The 26,654-nt window shown below is 39.9% G+C and overlaps 1 protein-coding gene across 2 annotated transcripts in view; it reads right to left on the bottom strand.

Moving 5' to 3' along the window:
• Positions 1–26,654, bottom strand: part of ATR (ATR checkpoint kinase) — a 161,447-nt gene that overhangs the window by 84,081 nt on the left and 50,712 nt on the right. For both annotated transcript variants that reach the window (XM_079777343.1, XM_079777344.1), the window contains exons 15-21: positions 25,373–25,567; positions 20,433–20,618; positions 17,818–17,910; positions 13,984–14,114; positions 12,213–12,356; positions 8,736–8,829; positions 7,649–7,774 (exon numbers count right to left, since the gene is read on the bottom strand). In XM_079777343.1, coding sequence (XP_079633469.1) covers positions 7,649–7,774; positions 8,736–8,829; positions 12,213–12,356; positions 13,984–14,114; positions 17,818–17,910; positions 20,433–20,618; positions 25,373–25,567 — 969 coding nt within the window. The remainder of the gene's footprint in view (positions 1–7,648; positions 7,775–8,735; positions 8,830–12,212; positions 12,357–13,983; positions 14,115–17,817; positions 17,911–20,432; positions 20,619–25,372; positions 25,568–26,654) is intronic.

The following is a 26,654-nucleotide window of genomic DNA, read 5'->3' as shown; positions in this document are numbered from 1 at the left end:
GTCCTTCTGGCACCCCTATTATACGTATATTACTTCATTTTGTGTTGTCCCAAAGTTCCCTTAGGCTCTCCTCCTGCTTTTTAAATTTTTTCTCCAGTTGGTGTTCAGACTTGGCTTGTTTTTCTACCTTATCTTCTAACTCACTAAGTCGGTCCTCCGCTTCTTCAACTCTACTTTTGAAATATTCCATAGTGTTTTTGATTGTAGCTATATCACTTTTGATTTCTCTTGATTTTTGCATAGGTTGTTAATTTTCGGTTTATGAACTGTATGACCATTACACGGAATTATTTTCTGTCATATTGCATTCCTCAATTTCACTTATTTCTTTTCTCAGCAATTCCTCTTTTGCTTTCCTCTAGGAATTGTTGTCTCCCCATTCTAACTATCATCAGATGGTCCAAATGTCGAGTTGCAGGGGCCTGAGCCATGTGCAGTGAGAGCGTCACGCCACCTGAGTGTCACTGAAGAGGTCCGACACTGAGACGTGTGGCTGCCGTGGGTCGGTGCGAGCCATGCATGCCAAGAAATAGAGTCATTAGCTCTCAGTGTGGCCTCATGCGTGCACCTAGAATCAAAAACTCCGCCTGCGCCACACTGAAAAAAAGGCCCTGCACGTGTACGTTGAAAATCAGGGTCCCCTAGTGCACACCACAAGTCAGAAACCCCATGTGCACACGCCGAGAATCGAGTATCGGAGTCTCTGTTGCTTGGTGTGGCCTTGTGCTGTGAATCAGAGTCCCCGTGTGCATGTGTGCCAAGAACTGGAATCACAGGCACTCAGTCTGCATGCACTGAGAATCAGGAATCCCGTGCGGGCACAATGAGAAACAGAGTCCCCATTAGTGCACTGAGAGTCAAGTCACTGGTGCTCAGTGCTGCCTCTCATGCTAAGAATTAGGGTCTCCAGTCTGCTTGGGGGGCCAGGTAGCACAGCGCCCTGTGTCAGCGGGAGGCCCACTCCTGCGCCATGAGAAACAGGCTCCCGTGTGCTCAAATATGCACCATTCTTGTAATCCTGGAATAATTTACCATTGTTTCTGAGCATTTTCTTAATGTGAAACTGAATTCTGTTTGATAATATTTCATTTACATTTTTTGTTTTGATATCTGTAAGTAATAATGATCTTCAATTTTATTTATTTTATGCTATCTTTATGAAGTTTAGTGAACATTTTTATACATTGCTCCTTAAAAAAAAGTATATGCTTTTGGCCTGACCGGCATGGCTCAGTCGTTGAGCCTCAACCTATGAATCAGGAGGTCACAGTTAGATTCCACGTCAGGTGCATGACCAGGTTGCAGGATTGGTTCCCAGTGTGGGGTGTGCAGTTTCTGTGATTTTTAAAAAATATTTTCTTATTTCATCCATTATTTTTGTCTGATCAGTTCCTCTTTGCAGCTTTTTGTTATTCTTTAAATTAGATATGTATCTATTAAGCTAGTTTTCTTCAAAGAACCAGAATTTTTACTAATTAATTTGTTCCATTTTTTGCTTTGCTACATGATTACTTTTTGCTTTTATTTTTTACTAGAGGCCCGGTGCATGAAATTCATGCATTGGGGGGGGGGGCCCTCAGCCCGGCCTGCACCCTTTCGCAATCCGGGACCGAAGGCTCCTAACCGCTCGCCTGCCTGATCACCCATAACCACTCTGCCTGCCTACCTGATTGCCCTTACCCCTCTGCCTACCTGCCTGATCACCCCTAACCCCACTGCCTGCCTGCCTGATCGCTCCTAACTGTTCTACGGCCTGCCTGTTGGTCCCTAACCACCTCTGCCTCAGCTTCCGCCAGCACAGCTTTATCTGGAAGGACATCCGGAATGATGTCCGGAAGGTCATTCAGTCTAATTAGCATATTACGCTTTTATTAGTATAGATTACTCTCTTCCTGTGCTATCTTTTCTAAATTAAACAGCTTTATTAAAATATAATTCACATACCATAAATTCACTCCTTTAAAGTATAAAAATCGGTGGTCTTTTATATATTCACAGGTTTAAAAATATTTACAAGTGCAACCATTACTTCTATTTAATTACAGAACATTTTTTAGTTTTCTTCTAACCAACTTAAAATAAATGTATCCAGGTACATATTGATTCTAAATTAACCTCACTTTTAAAAAATATCCTTTAACAATCTGTGGCCGTTGTTATCTTCTTCAGACTACTCAATCAGACTTTTAAGACTCCTGCAAGTGCACTTACATTCTTTTTTTTTTTTAATGTATTTTATTCATTATTTACAGAGAGGAAGGGAGAAGGTTAGAGAGCCAGAAACATCGATGAGAGAGAAACATCAATGAGCTGCCTCCTGCACACCTCCCACTGGGGATGCACCCGCAACCAAGGTACATGCCCCTGACCGGAATCGAACCTGGGACCCCTCAGTCTGCAGGCCGACGCTCTAGCCACTGAGCCAAACCGGTCAGGGCTGCACTTACAATCTTACACTGCCTAGTTATTCTCTTAGCATTGGAGTTTTACGTTAAAGGAACGTTTGTAGAAAAAGTGTGGCAGTTGTGGCTTTTCCCTAAGAGTATAAGAAATCTCCTTGAGTTCTCAGCTTTAGCCATTTATATCTAAGAGGTGATGATCAATATGAATTTTCATTTACACCATGACCATGTCTAATGCTTAGAAATAATCTGAACTGCCAAGAGGAGAGATCCTTTGCTAGTCATACATCCCTATATTAAACTTAAAAGCTTGAGGTCCATTGACACATGAGGCCGTGCAATTCAGTAATTTTTATTACCACGTCTGAAAAACATGTTATAACTATCACCTACCTGAAATGTCATGTTCTAAAATTCCAAAATTATGTTCAGCAATAGATCTGAGTTAGAGACCGTTTTGGATGGAATCTCAGCTCACTGTCACATAATGCTTGCCCCTTTCCATTCCCGGTGGACAGTTCTTTGGACACCTCGTATCCTGTCATCCCGTTCTTTTAGGTCACATTTTTAGCTATAACTTTTATGTTGCCTTTTTTCCAACGCTGCAGATTTCTACCAAAACAAAAGTCCTCTAAGTCCCTCAAATTTATTAATCTGATCATAATTTTGCTTTTAACATAAATAAAAAGATGGATTTTTGTGAGTGATACAAAATGCATATTTAAACATCATTTCATTTGTTTTGATTTAATGTTCTTTTGCTTTTTGTAATCAGAAGTAGCAAGTTTTCTAGGCAATTGATTATTTCAACTAAAGCTGTTTTAAGAAAAATGTAGGTATGGAAAGCCTACCAAGAGGTACAAATAAACATTAGTTCCTCCATTAAGGTAATATTCAAGTAAGAGCTCAAGAGTGATTGTGGAGGGGAAGACTGCTTTCTCTATAAGATGGCCCTTGATAACATGCTCCTACATGAGGTCTCCCTGACTCTGTGGTAGAAGTCAAGCCTTGCCTCTTTGTGAATTTTATTATATGCACATTGGTGGGCAACCAACTGAATTCTTCATCCCCAAAAGAAGGAAAATTTGCCTACACAGAATAATAAAAACTGATCTCTCTCTTCTACTAAGTCTTAAAACTTGAAGACAATAACTTCTTTAACCTAAATTCTGCAGGTAGAAAAGTAAAATAGAGATATCTATAATGTTTCAAACTTCACTACAGCAGAGGTTGTAACAAAGTTAAAAAGTGTCATTTTAGTCATTGCAGAAATGAGCATTTTATTGCACCCTAAAATGGTTTTTGAGAAAAAAAAAATTATAGCATGGTAAAGCCAGTTATGTAATACAGACTGACTATACAGAGAATTGACTTGAGATATGTAAAGAGCCTATTTTTAGATGCCATCTTAATTTTTGATAAATAAGTGACATCTGTATTTCTTGGAATTTGTGTGCCAAGAATGGTGAAAATGTAGTTTTAAACACACATAGGTAGGCAGCTTGACATACATGTGAAGACATGTTGACATAACTAAAACCAACGGACTTAAAGGTAATCATTTAATTTAACATTTAGAATTAAGTAGAAGTTTTAAAATAATGATTTAGAGATTTCAAAAAGATAGAAAAACATATATCGTCATTCTATGAATGAAAAACTGATTGTTTCACTCTGGCTAGGTAGCTCAGTTGGTTAGAGTGTCATCCCGATACACCAAGGTTGCAGGTTCGATCCCCAGTCAGGTCACACATAAGAATCAACCAATGAATGCATAAATCAAGTGGAACAACAGATACATGCCTCTTTCTTTCTCCACCCCACCCCCATTCCTCTCTCTCTCTCTGTCTCTCTCTCTCTCTCTCTGTCTCTCTCTCAAATGAATCTATCAAGCCCTTTCCAGTTTGGCTCCGTGGATAGAGCATTGGCCTGTGGACTGAAGGGTCCCCGGTTCGATTCCAGTCAAGGGCACAGGCCCATGTTGCAGGCTCGATCCCCAATAGGGGATTCATTAATGATTCTCATCACTGATATTTCTCTCTCTCTCTCTCTCTCTGTCTCTCTCTCTCTCTCCCCTCCTCCCTCCCTCTCCTTTCCTCTCTGAAATCAATAAAAAAATATTTAAAAACTGATTTTCTATCATTATTTAGACCACATTTTGGTTTTAAAGTACTCCCAATACATTTATTAACTAATTAAGTTAGACTTAGCCATACAAAGTGGCAGTGTAGACCTGAGCTATTTGATGGTTTCAGTTCAACAAAAATGAGGAACCAAGCCTCTGAGCAGCTTCATCCCATAACCCACACTTCCCTTGCTTCTGGTATGGAAACATATTAAGTGAAACCAATAAATATATTGGTCCTGTCTAGCTCTGCTGAATGGAGGCAGACTCAGAATAAATCTAGCTGAAATGAGGAGCCAGAGATATGTAAATATACCAAAGTAGCTCAGTCTCCAACTTAACTTATATTAATCAATTTACAAACATTCATATTATAATTGTCCTTTGTTAGATAGGATGTCAACTAGATTCAGGAATACATTGTTTGCAGTGATTGGGTTTAGAATTGAGAATTTTAAGAACTTCCAACACTGTACTAAAACATTTCAATAAAATCATGCTGCTTCTTTCAAAATGAAACTAGAGGACCTTTAAGTATGGAATCCAGGTCGAAGTTTGGGGCAAGGATAAGCAGAGTAGTTTTAATATAGTTTAGAGCAGCGGTCGGCAAACTCATTAGTCAACAGAGCCAAATATCAACAGTACAATGATTGAAATTTCTTTTGAGAGCCAAATTTTTTAAACTTAAACTATATAGGTAGGTACATTGTTAGTAACTTAATTAGGGTACTCCTAAGCTGGCCTTTGCTAAAAACTCAAGGGGCCAAAGAGCCGCATGTGGCTCACAAGCCGAAGTGTGCCAATCACTGGTATAGGGCAAAGAATGAGGCTATAACATTGACAATATACACTGAGTGGCCAGATTATTATGATCTATGAACACATAATAATCTGGACACTCAGAGTGCGTGTGTGTGTGTGTGTGTGTGTGTGTGTGCGCGCGCGTGCGCGCGTTAAGAGGCCCGGTGCATGAAATTCGTGCATGGGTGGGTCAGGCCAGCCTGGCCAGGGGGAGGGGACATGGGCGGTTGGCTGGCCGGCCGGCCTGTCTGCTGGTCAAACTCCTGGTCAAGGGGACAATTTGCATATTAACCTTTTATTATATAGGATATACACTGAGTGGCCAGATTATTATTTGTTCAGAGATCATAATAATCTGGCCACTCAGTGTAGATATACATGTAGATAGATATAGATATAGATATATTTGTGGGGGTTTTTTTTGTTAATCCTCACTCAAGGATATTTTCCCACTGCTTTTTTAAAAAATATATATTTTATTGATTTTTTACAGAGAAGAAGGGAGAGGGATAGAAAGTTAGAAACATCAATGAGAGAGAAACATCGATCAGCTGCCTCCTGCACACCTCCTAATGGGGATGTGCCTGCAACCAAGGTACATGCCCTTGACTGGAATCGAACCTGGGACCCTTCAGTCTGCAGGCTGACGCTCTATCCACTGAGCCAAATCGGTCAGGGCCCCACTGCTTTTTTAGATAGTGAAAGGGTGAAAGGGAGGGGAAAGGAGAGGGCGGGGAGGGGAGGAAGAAAGAGAAACATCAATGTGAGAGAGAGATGCGTCGAATGGTTGCCTCCCACATGAGGGAATGAACCTGCAACCCCAGGTACATGCCCTTGACTGGGAATTGAACCCAAGACCCTATGATGCTGGGGCTGACACGCTAACCACTGAGAAACACCGACCAGGGCCAACACTGATAATACAGGACCAAAGTTAGTCTGACATAAATCACACACTCAAGGAGATTCAAAGCTCTTCACAGATGGTAGGGCCATCACCACATTGGCTCATCTCCACATTGGCTGCTCCCCACATTGTTTATATAAGTTCACTGACCCAGAAGCATGTACTCGTTACCATCATGTATATCTTTTTCCTAAATAAATGCTTCCATCATGAAAACAAACATAACACTAACTCATGAGGGTTTTAAGACTCTCATATCATATGGATTAATTAATATGCAAAATTAAGTACCTCAGTTAAATTTTTCCATTTTATATTTATAGTGATCTGGCATTTTAAATTCAGTTCTCACTATCATCAAGATTAGGGATAATCTACATTATATTGACAAGGAAAAGGATAAAGTTCACCAGCCCCAGGAAAAAATAAATTTAAAAATTTAGCTTCATCAAAACTAATAAAGTTAATTCAGTCAAAATGTAAAATGGGCCGAAACCGGTTTGGCTCAGTGGATAGAGCGTCTGTCTGCGGACTGAAAGGTCCCAGGTTCGATTCCGGTCAAGGGCATGTACATTGGTTGCGGGCACATCCCCCGGTGGGAGGTGTGCAGGAGGCAGCTGGTCGATGTCTCTCTCTCTCATCGATGTTTCTAGCTCTCTGTCCCTCTCCCTTCCTCTCTGTGAAAAATCAATAAAAAAAATATATTAAAAAAAAATGTAAAATGGCAAAATCACTAAAATTTTACTAGTATATGAAAGGAATCTATAAGAAATTATGTGAGAAGTCTCACATAAGCTGCTACTTTTAAAAAACACACATCCTTACTCAGAAAGATGCAGGACCTACCATATAACCATCAAATCATGGCCTTTCAAACAAAAAAACCTTTGCAAAGCACTGATATTCAGTCTTAAAGGACACCACATGGATTGCCAATTCTAAATCAGATACAGTAGGTCCTTGGGTTACGTCGGAGATCCGTTCCTATGGCGCGACGTACTGCAATTTTCGATTTTCGCCGTAAGTCGGAACCCACCTACATAAGCTCCTTCATCACTCACATGGAGCACATACACAGCAGTAATGAAGTGAAACAGTAAAAAAAAATTTAAAAGAAAGATAACAATTCCTGACCTTTACTTGTGGCAAATAAATAATAAAAAACATAAAGCACATATGTACATACGTCAAAATGACGAAACTTTTTTTTTATATAAATAAATAAGAGATGGCAACGTAAGCATGAAACGACGTACGTAATCCAAGGACTGTCTATACTATAATCTAGATAAAATTAAAATCACTGTTTTCAATGAACCTACTGAACTGCAAGCAATTACGCCAATCTGTCATCTTGTCTTTAAACTTCCAAACTTTCTTTTTTATAGCCTTTTTAATTGTATCTTAGGATACCTGATTTTTATACAAGGTTTCCTTCAAGCTTGTAAGTGCATGAATACGAACGTCTACATTTTCATGTTGGATTGCTTTCATCGATAGCTGCAGAGTTGTCTGAAGATCAGTACTCTCAGAGGTTTCCTACATAAAGAGCACAGAGAGGTACATCTAATCCATTAACCATTTTAGGAACCAGTGGAAGGCCTTGAGTCCCTAGAGCTATCATTAAAGTAGTTAAGTTACCCCTATTAAAAGCAGTTTTAAAATATAATTTCAATCTCTTCCCTTGGATAGCATGTCATTTTAAGCAATTCTCAGGGAAAGGGATTTCATTCTATCATCTTTAATGCTGGAGAAAATACATTTTTCCAATTACATAGAAATTTACTTATCTAAAATAAATCCTCTTCTTGGTAAGAAATACAAGTTTCCCCTTACTTACAAAGGGCTACATTATAACTTTGAGCAAAGTCTATAGATTATGCAAATAATTCACCCCTTCCTTACTCCGACTACTAATTTTCTTAAAACTATCATGAATTACCTTTTAAAGGAGAAATAAAGTCTGCAGAACCTATCATGGGGTCTGTAGTAAATACCCCTGCCACTTTGACCCAAGGTCAGGTATTTCACTTTCTGCCCTAAAATTCTATGGAATCACCACTAATAATTTTACAAATCCAAGTTCACTGGACTTCAAGATGATGGATTAATAGATTATTCCCCTTCCAAAGCTCAGAAATCAGTCGGACCTGAATTTCCATACTATACTTTATAGAACAACATAATTAGAATCCCACAGCTTTTCTTTCTTTACCCAGGGCATGCAGCCATGGTAGCTTCTTTTGGGGGTTATATGTAGGACATATTGGCCTAGGTAGTAAAGGCTCTCTGTTCTATCTAATGCTACTACATCTTTTATCTAAATGCTAAAACTTTCTTCCAAAAATCATGAATTTATGACAGAATTATCTAGTCACCAGGAATTAGCCATTAGAATATGACTATATTTTGGCTAGGTATGAATATAAAGAATCTTTTTCAATGTACTGGAATTTGGGAATAATTTTGTATCATTGATCGAAATCATACAAATAATTACCTTTCTGTATTCCTGTAGAACTGCTTTTATCTTCTTTAATTCTAGATGGTCAGGTAAAAAATATATTTCATGAAGAAAATCTTGTACAGCATCCCTAATTGTCAGTTGGAAGAAAAAGAATTATTTGCAAAGAGAATGCACACTAAAAATATATAAAAAGAGGCTGAAATTAAGGCCAACTTAACACACATTTAAAAGTGCTAGTTAATTACTGACATTCAGGGTATTCTTCCTAACCGTGTCTAGGGATGCTCAGCTAATTAAGAGTGGCAAATCATCAAACCTAAGGAAAAAAAACCCGTGGCAGTCTGTGAATAAACTATATTTTTGGTATACACACCCATGTACAGTAACTTCCTCTTCAGTTTGGGCTTGGTGTGTGACCTGCTTTAACAAACAAAATGTGGCAGAAGAGATTCTGTGCCAGTTTGAGGACTAAGAGTTAAAAAAGTCTTACAGCTTCTGGCTGTGTTTGTGCTCAAAAGAATCCTGAGTCACCACAGAAGAGGTCTGGCCACCAACAAGGACAGGCTACATGGACAAAAGATTCTGAGGTTACATGAAAAAAGGGAGAGGCCCAGCCCAGTCTAGCAGAAGACTGACTGCAGTCATACCAATGACTATTTGCAAGACCAGCCAAAGAATCAACCAGCTGAACCCAGCCCAGACTGCAAAATTATGAATAAATAAAAATGCTCATTGTTTTAGGAAGCTATGTTTTGGAGTGTTTTGTAATGCAGCAACAGATAGCCAAACTCTCATTAAGAATTTTAGAGACTATTTAAAATAATTCCTATTGACACAAATCATTTCTAATTTGCTTCAAATAAATACTCTAATATTTCTGGGTCCAAATAAAGTGTTTCTAAATTCTGGTCTCACATAACTCAATAAATTCAAGTAACGAAAAATAAATAGTAATTTCTCATCTTCATTAACTCATGCAACAAATATGCATTAAATTAAGTAACTACTATGTGCTACTATGCGCTAGACACTGAGTTTGTAACAATAAAGAAAGCTGAAATAATTTCCTCACTCAAGGAGCTTAAGATCGTCTATCTAGCACTGTGTAAAATAGAATTTTTTAATGATAGAGAAATGATTCCTCTATGATAAAGACATACTATTTGCATGATAATACAAAAAAAATTTAAAAAGTGGTCTGCCTACTCAAGAAGGCAAATAATCCTTTCCAATAATATTTACAGGGTAAAATAAGATTGTTGTTAGAGTATTAAATTTGACAGTAAAATAGTAGTCAAGTTTTCAGGCTAATTTAAATTGGCTAATTGAAATAAGCGAATATTCTAGAAAAATTAATTGTACTGGACAAAAAGCTGTTCCTAAAGTGTTAACTAAAATTTTTATTGGTAGTTCATCTCATGGTAAAATTGCGTAACATGTAATGAACCTAAAGCAGTCATATTTTAGTGCAAAAAATTAAAATTTAAAAGCTATCAAGACTACATTATAAAATTTCCAAAAGCCTCCTAATATTTAAATCAAAAAAGGGGGGATAGAAGAATATAATATAAGGAAAAGTATCCTGTAAGTAAATTACATCCAGAAAATTTTTACTTTAGAAAATTAACTTTCATTTGTAATGCTAACAGCAAGACACCCATGTAAAACATACATGGTGTCAAAACAAGCCAGAGGAAAATTGTTTGGGCAAAAAATGAAAAAGGATCCCAAGTCAAATTTATAGAAAAGATTCCTTTATTAACTTTTGGTCGAGAATATGTTTGTATATTTTCAGAAAACAACTCTGAGACCATGTGGATTCCTGCAACAGAGAAGAATTGACAGGACCACTCCAGCCATGAAGACAGAAGAGAAGCAGTCCAGAGATGGAAGACGCTGATGTCGCCTTGCCATACTAGCAGTCAGCAGCTGTGCATCACTGCAGGTTGCCCAGGACCAAACCAGAGAGGGTCGGACCTGCATTACCACCATTTGTCCACCATCAAGAACTGAAATATCATTGCTGACATGTACACATAAGGAACTGTTTGACAATGAAATTGGGTCTCAAAAGAACTGTTGCCCCAGAAAGAAACTCACTACAGACTGATTCATTTGCCTCTCAGCATAACCATTTTTGCTTGTCTCGTTTTCGGTTCTTATAAGTGTATTTCTAGTAGGACATGATCTCACTCATCTAGGGGAAATGATGAACAACATAGACTGATGAACAAGAACAGACCCGGAGACAAGGAAGCATGGATCAGACTGTCGGGCCTCAGAGGGAGGGTAGAGGAGGGTGGGGATAAGGGGGAGAGATCAACCAAAGGACTTATATGCATACATATGAGCCTAACCAGTGGTCACGGACAACATGGGGGAGGGGGCATGCATTAGGAGGGGTTTGGGATGAGAATGGAGGGATGAGGACAAATATGTGATACCTTAATCAATAAAGAAATTAAAAAAAATAAATAAAATAAAATAAAAAGTGGTCTGGATCAGTGATTATGCAGTTCTATAATGTACAAAATATAAAAAATAAAAGCTTTTAACTTAAAAAAACTACATTAGCCTTTTCTTCTGTATTTTCAGAAAATTTCATTAATTATTTACAGTAACATTGGACAGTTTCTAGAAATAATGGGAGTAGCAATTACATGAATAAGTAGGTAAATAAGTAATACTTAAATCCTAACTTTTCAGAAGCAAATGAACACACCAGTAAGTGGGAAAATGAAAAAAAAATTGAAATGTATGGGACAAAATTCTGGGCTAAAAGGCAGCCTGAGTGAGGAATAAAAATGGAAAGGAATAATGTGTGTTCTTGCAATAACAATTGAAAAAAAATTTAAAAATAAACAATCTGGAATTGTTACAGCCTGTCTGTTTTGGAAAATCTTGAGAAATGATTTTAAGAAGTATGATATTGTAAGATTTTGGAAAGCCATGAATGTCAAAATAAGCAATTTGGAATCTGTCGATTAGAAATGGAGAACCACAAAATGTCTCTGCATGTTATAGTTCTAGATAAAGAAATGCTTTTAAATATGGCCAATATAAAGAAATGTAATAAAAGCTTAAAGGAAGGGAGACTGTTTTGAAATTTAATCTAATGAAGTAGTAAGAGTTTCAACTGAGATAAGCTATAGAAAGTAATGAATATCCCTCTTAACTTTCTCATGCTACTCAATTATATGCCTTTTAACTGTGAGAAGAAAGGTAAATTTAGCCTCACCTTTTTCAAAATTGATGAAAAATAATTCAGTTGCTGACCTACTAATTAATAAATTTAAAATATACTTATAATGGAAACCATGTCACAACTGAAATAGCCATCTGTTCAATATGTGTTGTCTTAAAATATATCAATATACTTGTTACTGATGAACTCTAAATTAAACAGAATATGAACATTTCTACATTATTAATAATAATCCTAATACCTTGAGACATAAAGATACAGTAATAAAAAGTTGCTACATTTGTTATCAATTTCAGTTACAATACCTGTTTTCAATGATAAGATAGTGAAATATAGCTGCAGTTTCCTTAGGCTGGATGTGTATGAGAGGCAACAAAGCTACTATCACATGACTGAGAAGGGAGCCTAGATAAGCATGATCCAGGCAACGAACAAAGCAGTCCCAAGCTCTATGGAAAAACAACAACAAACAACAAAAAATAAAAGTTAAAGGTCACATTACAATATTTTTATTATTTGTAAAGCTCCATAAATGACTTATTAGCTAAACAAACAATAGTACATGCAAGTAATAAAATTGCAAGGTAACTGTAAAAATGGAGTAAAGTTCAGTAGTGTACACTCAAATAATATATGAAGTAAAAAAAGCAAGGTAAAAAACAGTACTTATAGTATGCTACCTTTTGATGAAGAATTAATATAAAAAATATATGTGTATATTTGCTTATAATTTTAGAAAGGGGGTGGGGATTATACAAAAGTTAATAAAAATAGATACTGCAGGCTTCAAGAATGGAAGCTAGATTCTCTGTGTAACATAACAAATTTGAATTTGGGACAGTGTAAATGTGTTATATGACATTGAAATTAAATAAAGAATAAAAGCAATCTCTAAAAATTTTAAGCAAACTGAAATAAATTAACCTAACAAAATCATTAGTGGTACCTGCATTCAGAAAAGAGTTACTTCACATGACTTCAAAACATATTATTATGACTGTACATCTACAGTAAGTTATAGTGTAAGTACATATAGAACCTCCAAGAAGCTTAAACTGCACTCAGCAGTCTAACTGCAGCAGTAGTATTTAAATTAGATTAGCAATCAACCAAACCCTACAAATCTCAATGGCCTGAAAGTAGTGTGGGTAGGGGACTTAATGGGTAAATATAAGAAATACTTAAGGGGCTAAACTAAACAACTAAATGTTTGACATGTGTACCTTATATGGATTCTGATTCCAACAAACCAACGATTTGGGGAAAAACCTCTTTGAGACAATTGAGGAAATCTAAATATAGACTGAGTTCAGATGATATTAAGGAATTCCTACTACTTAGTATAATAATTCATGATGGTTACATTTGAGGTATTTACAAGTACAATTATGTGATACTGGGGTTTTCTTTAAAACATTCCAACTAACAATAAAAATAGCGGAGGTGGAAGAGTATAACAGACAAGAGGCCCGATGCATGAAATTCGTGCAAGGGTAGGCCATTGCAGCTCAGGCTGCCAGGCAGCCGCCTCGGCCGGCCCTCGCAGACCCAGCTTCATCCGGAACGTGGTCCGGACAGTCATTCCGCTGTTCGGTCAATTTGCATATTACGCTTTTATTATTATAGACTAGAGGACTGATACATGAAATTTGTGTAAGAGTAGGCCTTCCTTCCCCTGGCTGCTGGCACCAGCTTCCCTCTGGCACCAAGGACCTCCGGCCGCAGGGAGGCACCTGGGACACAGGCTTCCCTTGCAGCCCAGGCTTCATCCAGAAGGACATCCAGTATAATTAGCATATTACACTTTTATTATTATAGATAAGCAATGTTGACAACTGCTGAGGTTGAGAAACAGGTATATAGAGAGATTCACTATATTATTCTGTTTCAGTATTTACAACATTTCACAGTAAAATGTTTTTAAAGAAGTAAACACATTCCCTTTTCAATACAAATTGGATATCTATCATAATTATTTATGGTTTGAACCCAATTTCCCTCAAGGAGATAAGGATTCAAGTTAGTACTCCTGTGAAATTGCAAAACAAAATCTAATAAATTAAGGCAGTTACTTACCTGCAACACAATTCGGGAAAATCATCCTTGAATCGAAGACCAGTTCTCAGTGTGGTCATCATCTTCACCCGCACAGAACTGACATGTTTGGGTCCCATCAATTTCATCAAGGACATCAAACTGTTCAAGGCCTAAAAAGTAAGTAGGGCTTTAACATAAAGCCTATAACCGAGATGACAGGAGATGAGCAGTAAAGACAACTACATCCCACTCTAATCTTGGAGTAGTTATCTATTCTCTGGAAACACAAGGTCTAATAAATGCCGTCCAGTTCATTTTATCCAACATCTTATGTAGGAATTAAGAGTTTGAAAAATATGAGTTCTGTTTTGTATGTTCTTTCCCTTGAAGGTAATTTGTTATTTTAGGCCTGCTGGGTCTCCTCTAGCCAGTGATTTCCAAATTTATTAAGATTATAGTATCTTTCCTGGCCCGGTGGCTCAGTTAGTTGGAACATCATTCCTTACACCAAAAAAGGCTGTGGGTTTGATCCCCAGTCAGGATAGATATGGGAGGCAACTGATCTATGTTTCTCTCTCTCCCCCTCCATTTCTCTCTCCTCCAACATTTCTCTCTCTCCCTCTCTTTAGAAAATAAAAATTAAAAAAATATCCTCACATGAGGATTGAAACATACAGTGTCCTATCTAATAAGAGTAATATACAAATTGACCGTCACTACAACACACAAAATCGCCACCACCATGTGGACACAAGATGGCCGCCACAAGATGGCTGGCAGGGGAGGGCAGCTGGAAGGGACCAGGCCTGAAAGGAAGGGCAGTTGGGGGTGATCAGGCCTGCAGGAGCAGGCAGTTGGGGGGGGGGGGGTGAGGCCTGCAGGGGAGGGCAGTTGTGGGGGTACAAGGTCTGCAGTGGAGGGCAGTTGGGGGTGACCAGGCCTGCAGGGGAGGGCAGTTGGGGGAAATGAGGCCTGCAGGGGAGGGCAGTTGGGGGGAACCAGACCAGCAGGGGATAGCAGTTAGGGGTGACCAGGCCAGCAGGGGAGGGCAGTTAGGGGGTCCAGGCATATAGGGGAGGGCAGTTGGGGGAAGCCAGGCCAGCAGGGGATAGCAGTTAGGGGTGACCAGGCCGGCAGGGGAGGGCAGTTTGGGTCAATCAGGCTGGCAGGGGAGCAGTTAGGCATTAATCAGGCTGACTGGGGAGTGGTTATGGGGTGATCAGGCTGGCAGGCAGAAGCGGTTATGGGCAATGAGGCAGGAAGGCAGGCAAACAGTTGGGAGCCAGCAGTCCTGGATTGTGATAGATTGATGAGGGTGCAGATTGGGCTGAGGGACAACCCCCCACCCCCCATGCACAAATTTCGTGCACCAGGCCTCTTGTATGTACATATAATTTTCTACAAATCCATCCCAAACTGCTATATAGTACATGCATTTTTGTCATAATGGCACTAAGTTCAAGATGCTCTGAATTAGTAAAACAAATAAGTAGCTGGTAACATACCCAGAAAATAATACACCACATTCCATTGTGTGTGAAACAGAGTTTAATAGCCTATCTAATAAAAGAGTAATATGCAAATTGACCATACCTCCACTACACCCACAAGCCGCGCCCGCCAGCCAATCAGGAGCAAATATGCAAATAAACCCAACCAAGATGGCTGTGGCCACAGAGAGCAGAAGTTAGGCTTGGGTTTCCCCGGCAATGGAGGAAGCCAAGCTTTCCGCCTGCCCTTGCCAGCCTAGGCCTCCACTCAATGCTACAAAGTTTCAATTATAGAAGGTAAATAAATTCCAACAGAAATGGCTGCAGCCATGGAGCAAGCAGGAGGCTTGCTCCGCTCCAGGCTACAAAGTTTCAATTGTAGAAGATACATAAATCCCAGATACCAGGGCCTCCACTTGGGTCACCGGGGGGCGTGGCCGGCCTGCAAACCACCACAGGCCCCTCACCCAGGCCTCCCCATGCCCCAAGGGAACCCCCATCCTGATCTGGGACATCCTTCAGGGCAAACCAGCTGGCCCCCACCCATGCACCAGGCCTGTATCCTATCTAATAAAAGAGTGATATGCAGATTGACCATCACTCCAAGACACAAGATGGCTGCGCCCATGTGGTCAAAGATGGCTCTGCCCCCTTTGGACACTAGATAGCCACCACAAGATGGCCAGCAGGGGAAGGCAGTTGGGAGGGACCAGGCCTACAAGGGAGGGCAGTTGGGGGCGATCAAGCCTGCAGGGGAGGGCAGTTAGGGGTGACCAGGCTGGCAGAGGAGGGAAGATGGGGGTGACAGGGCCTGCAGGGAAGGGTAGTTGGGGGGGACCCAGGCCTACAGGGGAGGGCAGTTAGGGGGACCTGGCCTGCAGGGGAGGGCAGTTAGAGGTGACCATGCCTGAAAGGGGGGCAGTTAGGGGCAAACAGGATGGCAGGGAGCAGTTAGACATCAATCAGGCTGTCAGGGGAGTGGTTAGGGGGTGATCAGGCTGGCAGGCAGAAGCGGTTAGGAGCAATCAGGAAGGCAGGAAGGCGAGCAGTTGGGAGCCAGCAGTCCTGGATTAATGTCCCGGTGGGATCGGGCCTAAACGGGCATTCGGACATCCCTCGAGGGATCCCAGATTGGAGAGAGTGCAGGCTGGGCTGAGGGACACGCCCCCCTCTGTGCATGAATTTCGTGTACCGGGCCTCTAGTTTTATCATGTTTTTCTTGGCTCCTTAAGGTTATTAAGAGAAGGGTAATATAGACAGAAATAAAATTCTATTCATAAATTTTTACTATAATTTTACTGACTTCAGAGATAGAAAACAAATCATTATTTAACTTCTATCCTAATCTATGGACAAAAATGTCCAGTGGTCAGCAATCATAATGAAACTATATTGTGCCAAATACATTTAAACATAAACTGACAAGTAACTAATGCTACTTTACTTACTGTAGATAACCCAGCATTTTTGGTATTCAAAAACAGCATGGACCATGAGCCACATCAGACCAATGTGGACCAATAAATTCAACTATGCAACCTTTCTTTGAGCTATCAGTGATTATTGGTCTCTTTTTTCCCACTGAGCTAAATGCTGTGATTAGGTGAGCCTGAAACTGTTGGCACCAACACCTGGCACTTAAGCATAGAACCAATCCAGGGATATTTGAGCTAAAGCTGTAAAAAAGAAGGAACTCTTACCTTTTGTGACAGCATGGATGAGCCTGGAGAATATTATGCTAAGCGACATAAGCCAGTCAGAGAAAGACACATACCATATGATCTCACTTATGTGTGGAATTTAATGAATAAAATAATCTGATGAACAAAATGCAACTGGAAACATGAACACTATGAAACAGACTGGCCTGTACCAAAGGGGAGGGGGATGGAGTGATTGGATAAAGGTGAAGAGATTAACTAGACAACATATATACTCATACGCTGACACAGACAATAATTTGGTGAAGGCCAAGGGAAGGGGAGAAGGGAGATGGAGGATAGTAAAGGGGGGGGGGGGGGCCTGTAATGTCAACATTAAATTTTTTTTTAATTAGAATAAAAAGAAAGAAACTGATTGTAGAACACTGTGTCCAAAGTCAACCAATACCTGAAGCTATATTATCCCTCTACTTTTAGTTACAGAGCCAACAAATTTCAGTAAGCCAATTTGGTTTGGGTTTTATTTAAAAAAGAACTGCAAATAATATAATTCCTTTTTTTAAACTACCCAAAAGCTTACACAAGTTGTTCAGTAATACAGAATATCACATTTCATTATTTCTTATCTGTCAATGTTTGTAGGTAGTAGCAAAAATCATGTCTCCTGCATATTCTACATGAGTTCTATTGCAACACATTGCAACTCAACTATCACTACCTACCATTTTCTTATCTTCAATGCCCACACTGGAGCTCAGTAACTGCATGTTAAAGAATGCCAAAATGCCCAACAACTTGGGCTGCAAATAATCAGCCTAAGGGAAAAACAAACAAACAGGTAATTATGTAAAGTTTATACCGATCAAATTTTACAAAACAATAACTTAATTATTTAACTAACATCATTTCAATTTTGCCTATTAGAGTAACAGAAATAAATACTTGGTGAATTAAGTTTCTCCAAATGCATATTATTTTCACACTAGTACTTTTTAAATTCATGAAACTGATTTATAATCACCATTACAAAACATGATTAAATAGTACTGTACAAGAAAATAAGCTTTCGAAATCTGGACTGAGCTGGGGTGGGATCCTCAGGATCTGATTCACATCAGGATCCAGAGTGGAGAGGACATTTATCTTGAGAAAACTAGGAAAGACAACTGACTGTCATTCTACAGCATTTAGAGCTAAGCTGGAAAAAAATAAAAAATAAAAAGTTATCCTGCCAGAACCATGGTCTGACATAGGGGTCAATATCCCCTGAGGTAATAGTGGTAAAGGAATAATTCACTAATTCTACTTCTTCGTATGTTTTGAGTTGCTGCTCAGAAAGTAAGTGTGCCATCAATCAGAACAAGTGGTAATCTGAAGGAGCAAGTTTTGGTGAATACGGAGGGTGGGTTAATACTTCCCAGGTAAGATCTTTCAACGTATCTTTAACTGGTTTTGGAGTGTGTGATGGCGCGTCATCATGAAGCAAAATTACTTTGCTGTGTCTTCTGGTCCATTCTGGTCATTTCACGATCAAGGCGTGGTTCAAATTGATTATTTGTTGTCACTAGCCATCAGTATTAACAGTTTCACCTGGTTTTAGAAGCTCATAATACACCACACCTTCCTGATCCCACCAAATGCAGAGCATTGTCTTCTTCTTTTTTTATTATTTAAAGTATTACAAATAGTAGTACACATGTCTCTTTTATCTCCATTGACCTTCCCCTAGCCTCCCCTACCCCCCAGCACATGCCCTCAACCCACCCCCACCTCCACCCCCACCCCAGTGTCTTGCATCCATTGGTTATGCTTATATGCATGCATACAAGTCCTTTGAATGACCTCTTACCTCCCCCACCCCCCAGCCTTCCCGCTGTAATTTGACAGTATTTTTGATGCTCCTCTACCTCTGTATCTATCTTTTTGTTAATCAGGTTGTAATGTTCATTATCCATAAATGAGTGAGATCATATGGTATTTTTCTTTCACTGACTGGCTTATTTCACTTAGTGTAATGCTCTCCAGTTCCATCCATGCTGCTGCAAATGGTAAGAATTCCTTTTTTTATATAGCAGCGTAGTATTCCATTGTGTAGATGTACCACAGTTTTCTAACCCACTCATCTGCTGATGGGCACCTAGGCTGTTTCCAAATCTTAGCTATTGTAAATTGTGCTGCTATGAACATAGGGGTGCATATATCCTTTCTGATTGGTGTTTCTGGTTTCTTGGGATATATTCCTAGAAGTGTCATTACTGGGTCAAACGGCAGTTCCATTTTTAAATTTTTGAGGAAACACCATACTGTTCTCCACAGTGGCTGCACCAGTCTGCATTCCCACGAGCAGTGCACGAGGGTTCCTTTTTCTCCGCATCCTCTCCAGCATTTGTCATTTGTTGATTTGTAAAACGAATTTCATGCATCGGGCCTCTAGTATATGCATAACTCATAGACACAGACAACAGTGTGGTGATGGCCAGAGGGAAAAGGGCAGGTGGGCAAAGAGGGGGTGGGGATGGGAATGGGGACATCTGTAATAGTGTCAATAATAAAAATAAAGTAAAAATGAAAATGCGATATCATAGATGCCATATAGGAAAGGATGGTCAGTTGCACTGAATGCTACTGAAAAACTGAATAAAATAGGAAAGGAAAAGTAACTTCTGGACTTGACAGTAGAAAGACTATTTTTGACCTTGGCAAGAAGAATTTCAGGAGAGTAATGAGAACAGAGTCGAACTAGAATGGGCTAAAGAATGAATGGAAAGGAGAAAGCAGAGATAGAAACCTCTCAAGATATATTGCTGATTATCCTGAGAGTCTCTTGAAGGAAGGAGGGCAATCAAAAGGAAAAACATAGTAAGCCTAAGGATTTATATGTTTTTAGATGAAAACATAAAACAGTAAAGTGACTTCAGATACAAATTTAAGATAGGAAAAGACAAAAAGGTTAACATACCTGTAATTTCCCTTAAACCCAACAGTGGATTTAAATATAGTTAGATAAGGTTTTAATATGTTGTTCTAAGAAAGAGGTAGTTGGGGAGAGATACAAATGTATTCCAACTGTAGTTCATAAGTAGTGAAGACAAATAAACATTTTACCCAGTGAAAAAATAAAATCTAAAATCATTTAAAAATGTCAAATTTTCAATGCTAATATATGTTGTTAATGCCTTGCTGTGATCAATTTAAATATCAATCTTTTCAAAAATAAAACACCCAATTTAATTTTTAAACTCATATCTGGCATTTGAAAAATGCACAAAACAAATATTTTTCCAGTATCATAATTAAGCTACAAAAAGGAAAAAAACACACGTAACATATTTCTTACCATTAGTTCAGGTGATATGCTATCTCTTGGGCCCTGATATGGATCATCACTAGATGCAAACGAGGCAAGGATTGACAAACCATTGAAAACCTTTTGATAGTTTTCTCCAATCCGTAGCAATAATTCATTATGCAATCCTTGGAAATCTTGTCTCAACAGGCTCCCCAGTTCAATTTCTGTTTCATTCTAATCCAAAGATACAGGTTTTTTAAAAATTTAAAAACTTTTCTCCATACAAATATCCTGAAAGTAAGTATATTGATTTCTTAATATACTATTAGTAAATCAAGAACTCTAGATCAGGTGGTAAGATTTACTGATGATATTTTTAAAAGGCAATGGATAAAGATCTGAGTTGTCCAGCTATAGAAACAAGATGCCGAATGATTCCTCAGACTTATTTGTGACATTTTAAAGATAAAGGCCATGGGAAATTATTCTAATCTTGTTCTATCATGGTGGTCTCCCATGGGCTATAGGTAATGAAGAGAAGTTATCAGATTTTATTTGGAAATAAAACTTAAAAATGAAATCCTCGTTTTCTATAAGGCTTTAAATTCCATTAACTCATTATTCATATGCACATAATTCCCGAGAAGAAATATAGTACAGTGGCTTAGAGCACAGCCTTCCTAGTCAGACTGCTGGGATTTAAATTCCAAGTTTGTCACTTATTAGTTGTGCTGTGACTTGAACAAGTTACCTCATCAGAACTCTCTCTGCCTTAGTTTCCTTATCAATAAAATGGAAAAACATTAGTATATTTATCTCATTAGGTAACAGTGAATGAAATGATACATAAGTTGTTTATTAAAGTTGCTGAGATGTAGTAAGCACTCTATAAATATTTCATATCATTTCACCTCTATGATAGATTTTTTTCTCAAAATTAATAAATATGCCCAATATTCAATAACTCTCATGTGGAAAGAGATCGATTGCTGGCATATCATTAAATACATGAAATAAATTAACATCAGAGGAAATACTAAAGTCACATATGCATATTGTACAGGTTCTCCTGTTCCCATGTAGTCTCATAATCATGACATCTGTGAATAATTACATTTTCACTTCCTCCTTTCCAACTCAGATGCCTTATATCTCTTCTTCTTGTCTGATCACCATGCCTAGGACTTTCAGTTCTATGCTAAGAGCGTTGAAAGTGGACATCTTTGCCTTGTTCCTGTTCTTAAGGGAAATGCTTTTAGTTTTTGCCCATTGAGTATGATGTACCTATAGGTTTGTCATATATTGCCTTTATTATGTTGAGGTATGATCCCTTTATTTCCACTTTGGTGAGAGTTTTTATCAAAAAAGGGTGCTGGATTTTGTCAAATGCTTTTTCTGTATTTATTGATATGATCATGTGGATTTTATCTTTTATCATGTTTATGTGATGTATCACATTGATTGATTTGCCAAAATTGTAACAGTCTTGCATCCCCAGAATACAATCCACTTGATCATGTTTTTAATATATTGCTGGATTCGCTGTGCTAATATTTTGCTGTAGATTTTAGCATCTGTTTTCATCAAGGATACTATAATTTTCTTTCTTTGTAGTGCCTTTATCTGGTTTTGGAATTAGGATAATGATGGCTTCGTAAAAAGAACTTAGAAAGTGTTCCTTCCTTTTGAATTTTCGGGAATAGTTTGAGTAGGATAGGTGTTAGTTCTTTGAATGTTTGGTAGAACTAGCCTATGAAGTCATCTGGTCCAGGACTTTTGTTTGCTGGGAGTTTTTAAATTACTGTGCCAATTTCATTAGTTGTCATTGGCCTATTCAGGTTTTCTGATTCTTCCTGATTGAGTTTTGTAAATTTGTATCACTAGGAATTTGTCCATTTTGCACAGGTTGTCTAATTTGTTGGCCTATAGTTGTTCACAGTATTTCCTTACAATCCTTTTTGAATTTCTGTGGTGCCCATTGTTATATCATCTCTTTCCTTTCTGATTTTATTTTTATAGGCCCTCTGTTTCTTGATGAGTTTGGCTAAGGGTTTCTCAATCGTTCATCTTTTCAAAGAACCAGCTCTTGGATTCATTGATGTTTTGTACTGTTTTTTTCATCTCTATGTCTTTTACTTCTAGTCTAATCTTCATTTCCTTCCTTATACTTCTTCTGGGCTTTTCTTCCTGTTCTCTTTCCAATTAGTTTAGTTGTAGGGTTAATTTATTAGTGCTTTTTCTTGTTTATTGAGGTTGGCCTGTAATGCTATGAACTTCCCTCTGAGGACTTTCTTCTGTCCCATACGTTTTGGGTGATTGTGTATTCATTTTCATTTGTTTCCAGGAAATTTTTAATATCTTTCTTGATTGCATTGGTAGTACACACATTGTTTAATAACTTGCAATTTAGCTTCCATGTATTTGGGTGTTTTTGAGGTTTTTTGTTATTGTAGTTGATTTCTAACTTCATGCCATTGTGATCCGAGATGTTTGGTATATGAATCTTCTTGAATTCGTATAGATTTATTTTGTGCTCTGTGTTTTTGCATTGAGAGTGTTTCATGTGTGCTTGAGAATATTGTATATTTTCTTGCTTTGGTGTGAAATGTTCTGTAAATATCAGTTAGATCCATCTGATCTAGTGTTATCATTTAAGTCATCTGTTTCCTTGTGGATTTTTTGTCTGGAAGATCTATCCAGTGATGTCAGTGGGTGTTAAAGTACCCTACTATGACTGTATTGCTGTCTATATCTTCTTTAAAGTCCATCAAGAGGTTCTTTTTTTAAGATATTTGGGTGCTCCTGTTTGGATGCATGGGTGTTTACATAGGTTATATTTTCTTTGTATCTTATTATAGCCTTTGTTTTGAAGTCTATTTTTTCAGATATGAGCATACCTTCCCCAGCATTTTTTCCTTTCCATTTGCATGGAATATTCTTTTTCATCCTTTTACTTTCAATTTATAGGTATCTTTTGTTCTGAGTTGGGTCTCTTGTAGTCTTATATATATGGATCATGTTTTATTATCCATTGAGTCACCCTATGTCTTCTGATTGGACCATTTAATTAATTTACATTTAAGGTTATTATTGACTAGAGGTCCAGTGCATGAAATTCATGTATGGGTGTGGTCCCTTGGCCTGGCCGGCAATTGAATTGTTGAGCGTCTGGAGTGTAAGGGCAGGTCCCAGCTGACCTCTGGGCCCGGGGCAGCACCTGGGCCCCCGGGCCCCGGCGCACCCCCCTCCGCCTGTCACAGTGCATGCAAAGATGCAGTGAGCACAGCTAAACACCACGGGCCGGGGCGCAGCATAGGCCTCTGAGCTGCCCAGAGGTGCTGCACAGAAGCCAGGGCAGCATACTCTCTCCCGGCTGGCCTCGCAGACCAGCTCCTGCACGAACCAATGGGGAGCCCAATTGGCTCCTGTGGTCCCAGCGGCTGTGGCCCGGCTCACCTGGAAGAAGCCGCACAGGTGCAGGGCAGCCTCCTCACAGGCACCTGGCACCTGAGCCTGAGGGCTTCCCTGTTGCGTGAGCCCTGGCATCCTGAGGAGGGTAACGGGGAGTGAGAGCGAGCTCGGCCAGAAACCCTGCATTCTCACTGCATTTCTGACCCCGTCACTCCCGCCCCCAGGTAGCCAGCGAGAGGTCACATTTCCCTGCCTGGCACCACGGGAGGTTGGCCGCCACCTACCCGTTCCCCATCCCAACCCAGGGCCCGGCCCCGATCACGGGATCAGGGCCTGCCAGCCGCTGGTCACCACCTGCGGGGCAATCGGTCAGGGCCAGGCCCCTGCCTGGCTCCCTCAGCACCTGGGAGCCGGGCAGTGGCACCGACCCCCGCCCTGGTCACTGTCTGCGGGGTGATCAGGACCCCGCTCACACCTGCCTTGGCCTGGCACCACCCACTCACCTGCTCCACCATCCCGCCGCAGTCCTCTCGGCAGGGCCCACCAGGGCTGGCAGCGCCTCAGCTGCCAGCACTGCATCGCCAATGCCCGCCATGTTCCGTGCCACCCCCTGGTGGTCAGCGCATGTCATAACAAGCAAACTCCCAGTCAAGGGGACAATTTGCATATTATGCTTTTATTATATAGGATATTTATTTATTATCATTTTTATTTTCTTTATTTCTGTGATCCTCTCTCCTTTTCTTTTCAACCTTGCTTGGCTTGCTGGTTCCTCCTCACTGCCGCCTGCAGGGGCACAGATTCCCAGCCCTGGGCTGTTCCTCATTACCTCAGGTTACTGAAGGTTGGGTCAGAAGCAGCTCTTTTGCCAGTGGGAAAGAGGGCATCTCCTCTGTGCTCAAGTAGGCAGGGCTGATCCTCCTTCCTAGTCCTACTATCCAATACCATTCCTGCTCAACAGCATGAGTTCCTTCAAGTCTGTAGCCTCTTCAGGTACTCAGTGCTAGTAGGTCCAGGGCAGGGGAGACTACATCCACCTCCATGGCCTTCAGCGCAGTTCCTGCCCCCGAGCCCTGGCAGTGGAGCAGAGAAGCTGGGTTCTTGTGCTGTAGCAGCAGTACAGCAGGGGTGAGAGTCCCATTAGGTCAGTGTCAGTCACAGAGGCCCAGGCAGTGTCCTCAGTCACCTCGTAGGGCTTGGAACAGGGTGCACATAGGTTCAGGCCTGGCTCCGGCAAGTACAGGTGTGGTGAGGCTAGGCTGCTGCTCCCTGCAGCCTCCTCCTGGGAGGACCTTATAAAACTTTCAAGATGGAGCAGTCTCCAAATCAGAGCCGTGCCCAGGGAGTGGCTATGGGAGTTGCAGCAGCTCCCAGGCCAACAGAGCCCAAACCACCTGCCTCTAAGACTCCCGCACGTGATCTGACTGACCCTCACCCACACCCACGACCACCTGCGCACTTGCCATCTTACTCCCTCACTCACTCTCAACCTCATTCAGGTCTTGCTGGCCACCATATTGGAGTGTCCTTTAATGTTATTTTAAATAAGAGTAAAATATATATAAATATTCAATTACCTTTAGGTAATGAAGGGCACGTTCTAATTCATCCTTGGAACAGGAACAAACCAAGTGAGAAAAAATATATTTGAAGTTATTTATTAAAATCTCTCTACGATTGACATTTAATTGTTTTCCTAAAGTTCGAATGAGAGCAGACGCTGCAGGGCTTGCTTTGGCAGCAAGGTCAGGAAGCAGAAGTTGTAATGTCCTCTGAAAAAATAACACACTACAATTACCAAAAAGTACATTTGTCCAGGCAATAAAATATTCACATAAGCTATGTGCAAAAATATTTTAAAATGGCACACAAATTGGAAGTCCACATATGACGTATTTGAATTCCTATTTACCATTTATTCATTCAACATATACACTGAGTGGCCAGATTATTATGATCTCTGAATGCATTAATAATCTGGCCACTCAGTATATATATATATTAGAGGCCCGGTGCATGAATTTGTGCATGGGTGGGGTCCGGCCAGCCTGGCCAGGGGAAGAGGACATGGGCGGTTGGCCGGCCTGCCTGCTGGTCGAACTCCTGGTCGAGGGGACAATTTGCATATTAGCCTTTTATTATATTTGAGGATATACACTGAGTGGCCAGATTATTATGTGTTCAGAGATCATAATAATCTGGCCACTCAGTGTATATACCAAGCATATACTACAATTCAGGCATTACAGATAAAGTAGTGAAAAACAGGCAAGGTTCCTGATGACAGAGTTTAAAATGTAGAGTGGAAGAGACAGACAATAAGTAAGCTAATGTATAGGTAAAGAAGATACTTTTTCATGAGTATGTGTTAAAATATACTTATGATCTAAGGATAAGTTCCAGGCCTGATTTATTATTTGAGCTAACTTGTTTTTATTGACTTTTCTTTTTTTAATTCTCACCAGAGGATATTTTTCCATTGATTTTAGAGAGAGTGGAAGAGAGAGGGAAAGACAGAGAAATATGGATGTGAGAGAAACACATCAATTGGTTGCCTCCTGCATGTGCCCTGACCAGGGCCCAGGCCAGGGAGCCTGCATTCAAGGTACTTGCCCTTGACCAGAATCAAACTTGGGACCCTTCAATCCACAGGCCAACACTCTATCCACTGAGCCAAACTGGCTAGAGCATTTTTATTGCTTTTAGAGAGGAAGGGAGAAAAAGAGAGAGGGAGAGACATTGGTGTGGAAGAGAAACATTGACCCACTGCCTCTCATATGCACCCTACCAAGGATAGAACCCACACACTAGGTATGAGCCCTAATTGGGAATGGAACCCGCAACCTTTCAGTATATGGG

The sequence above is a fragment of the Cnephaeus nilssonii genome (assembly GCF_951640355.1).
Source record: "Cnephaeus nilssonii genome assembly, chromosome: 7".
Lineage (NCBI taxonomy): Eukaryota > Metazoa > Chordata > Mammalia > Chiroptera > Vespertilionidae > Cnephaeus > Cnephaeus nilssonii.
This window is presented reverse-complemented; position numbering and strand designations above follow the sequence as displayed.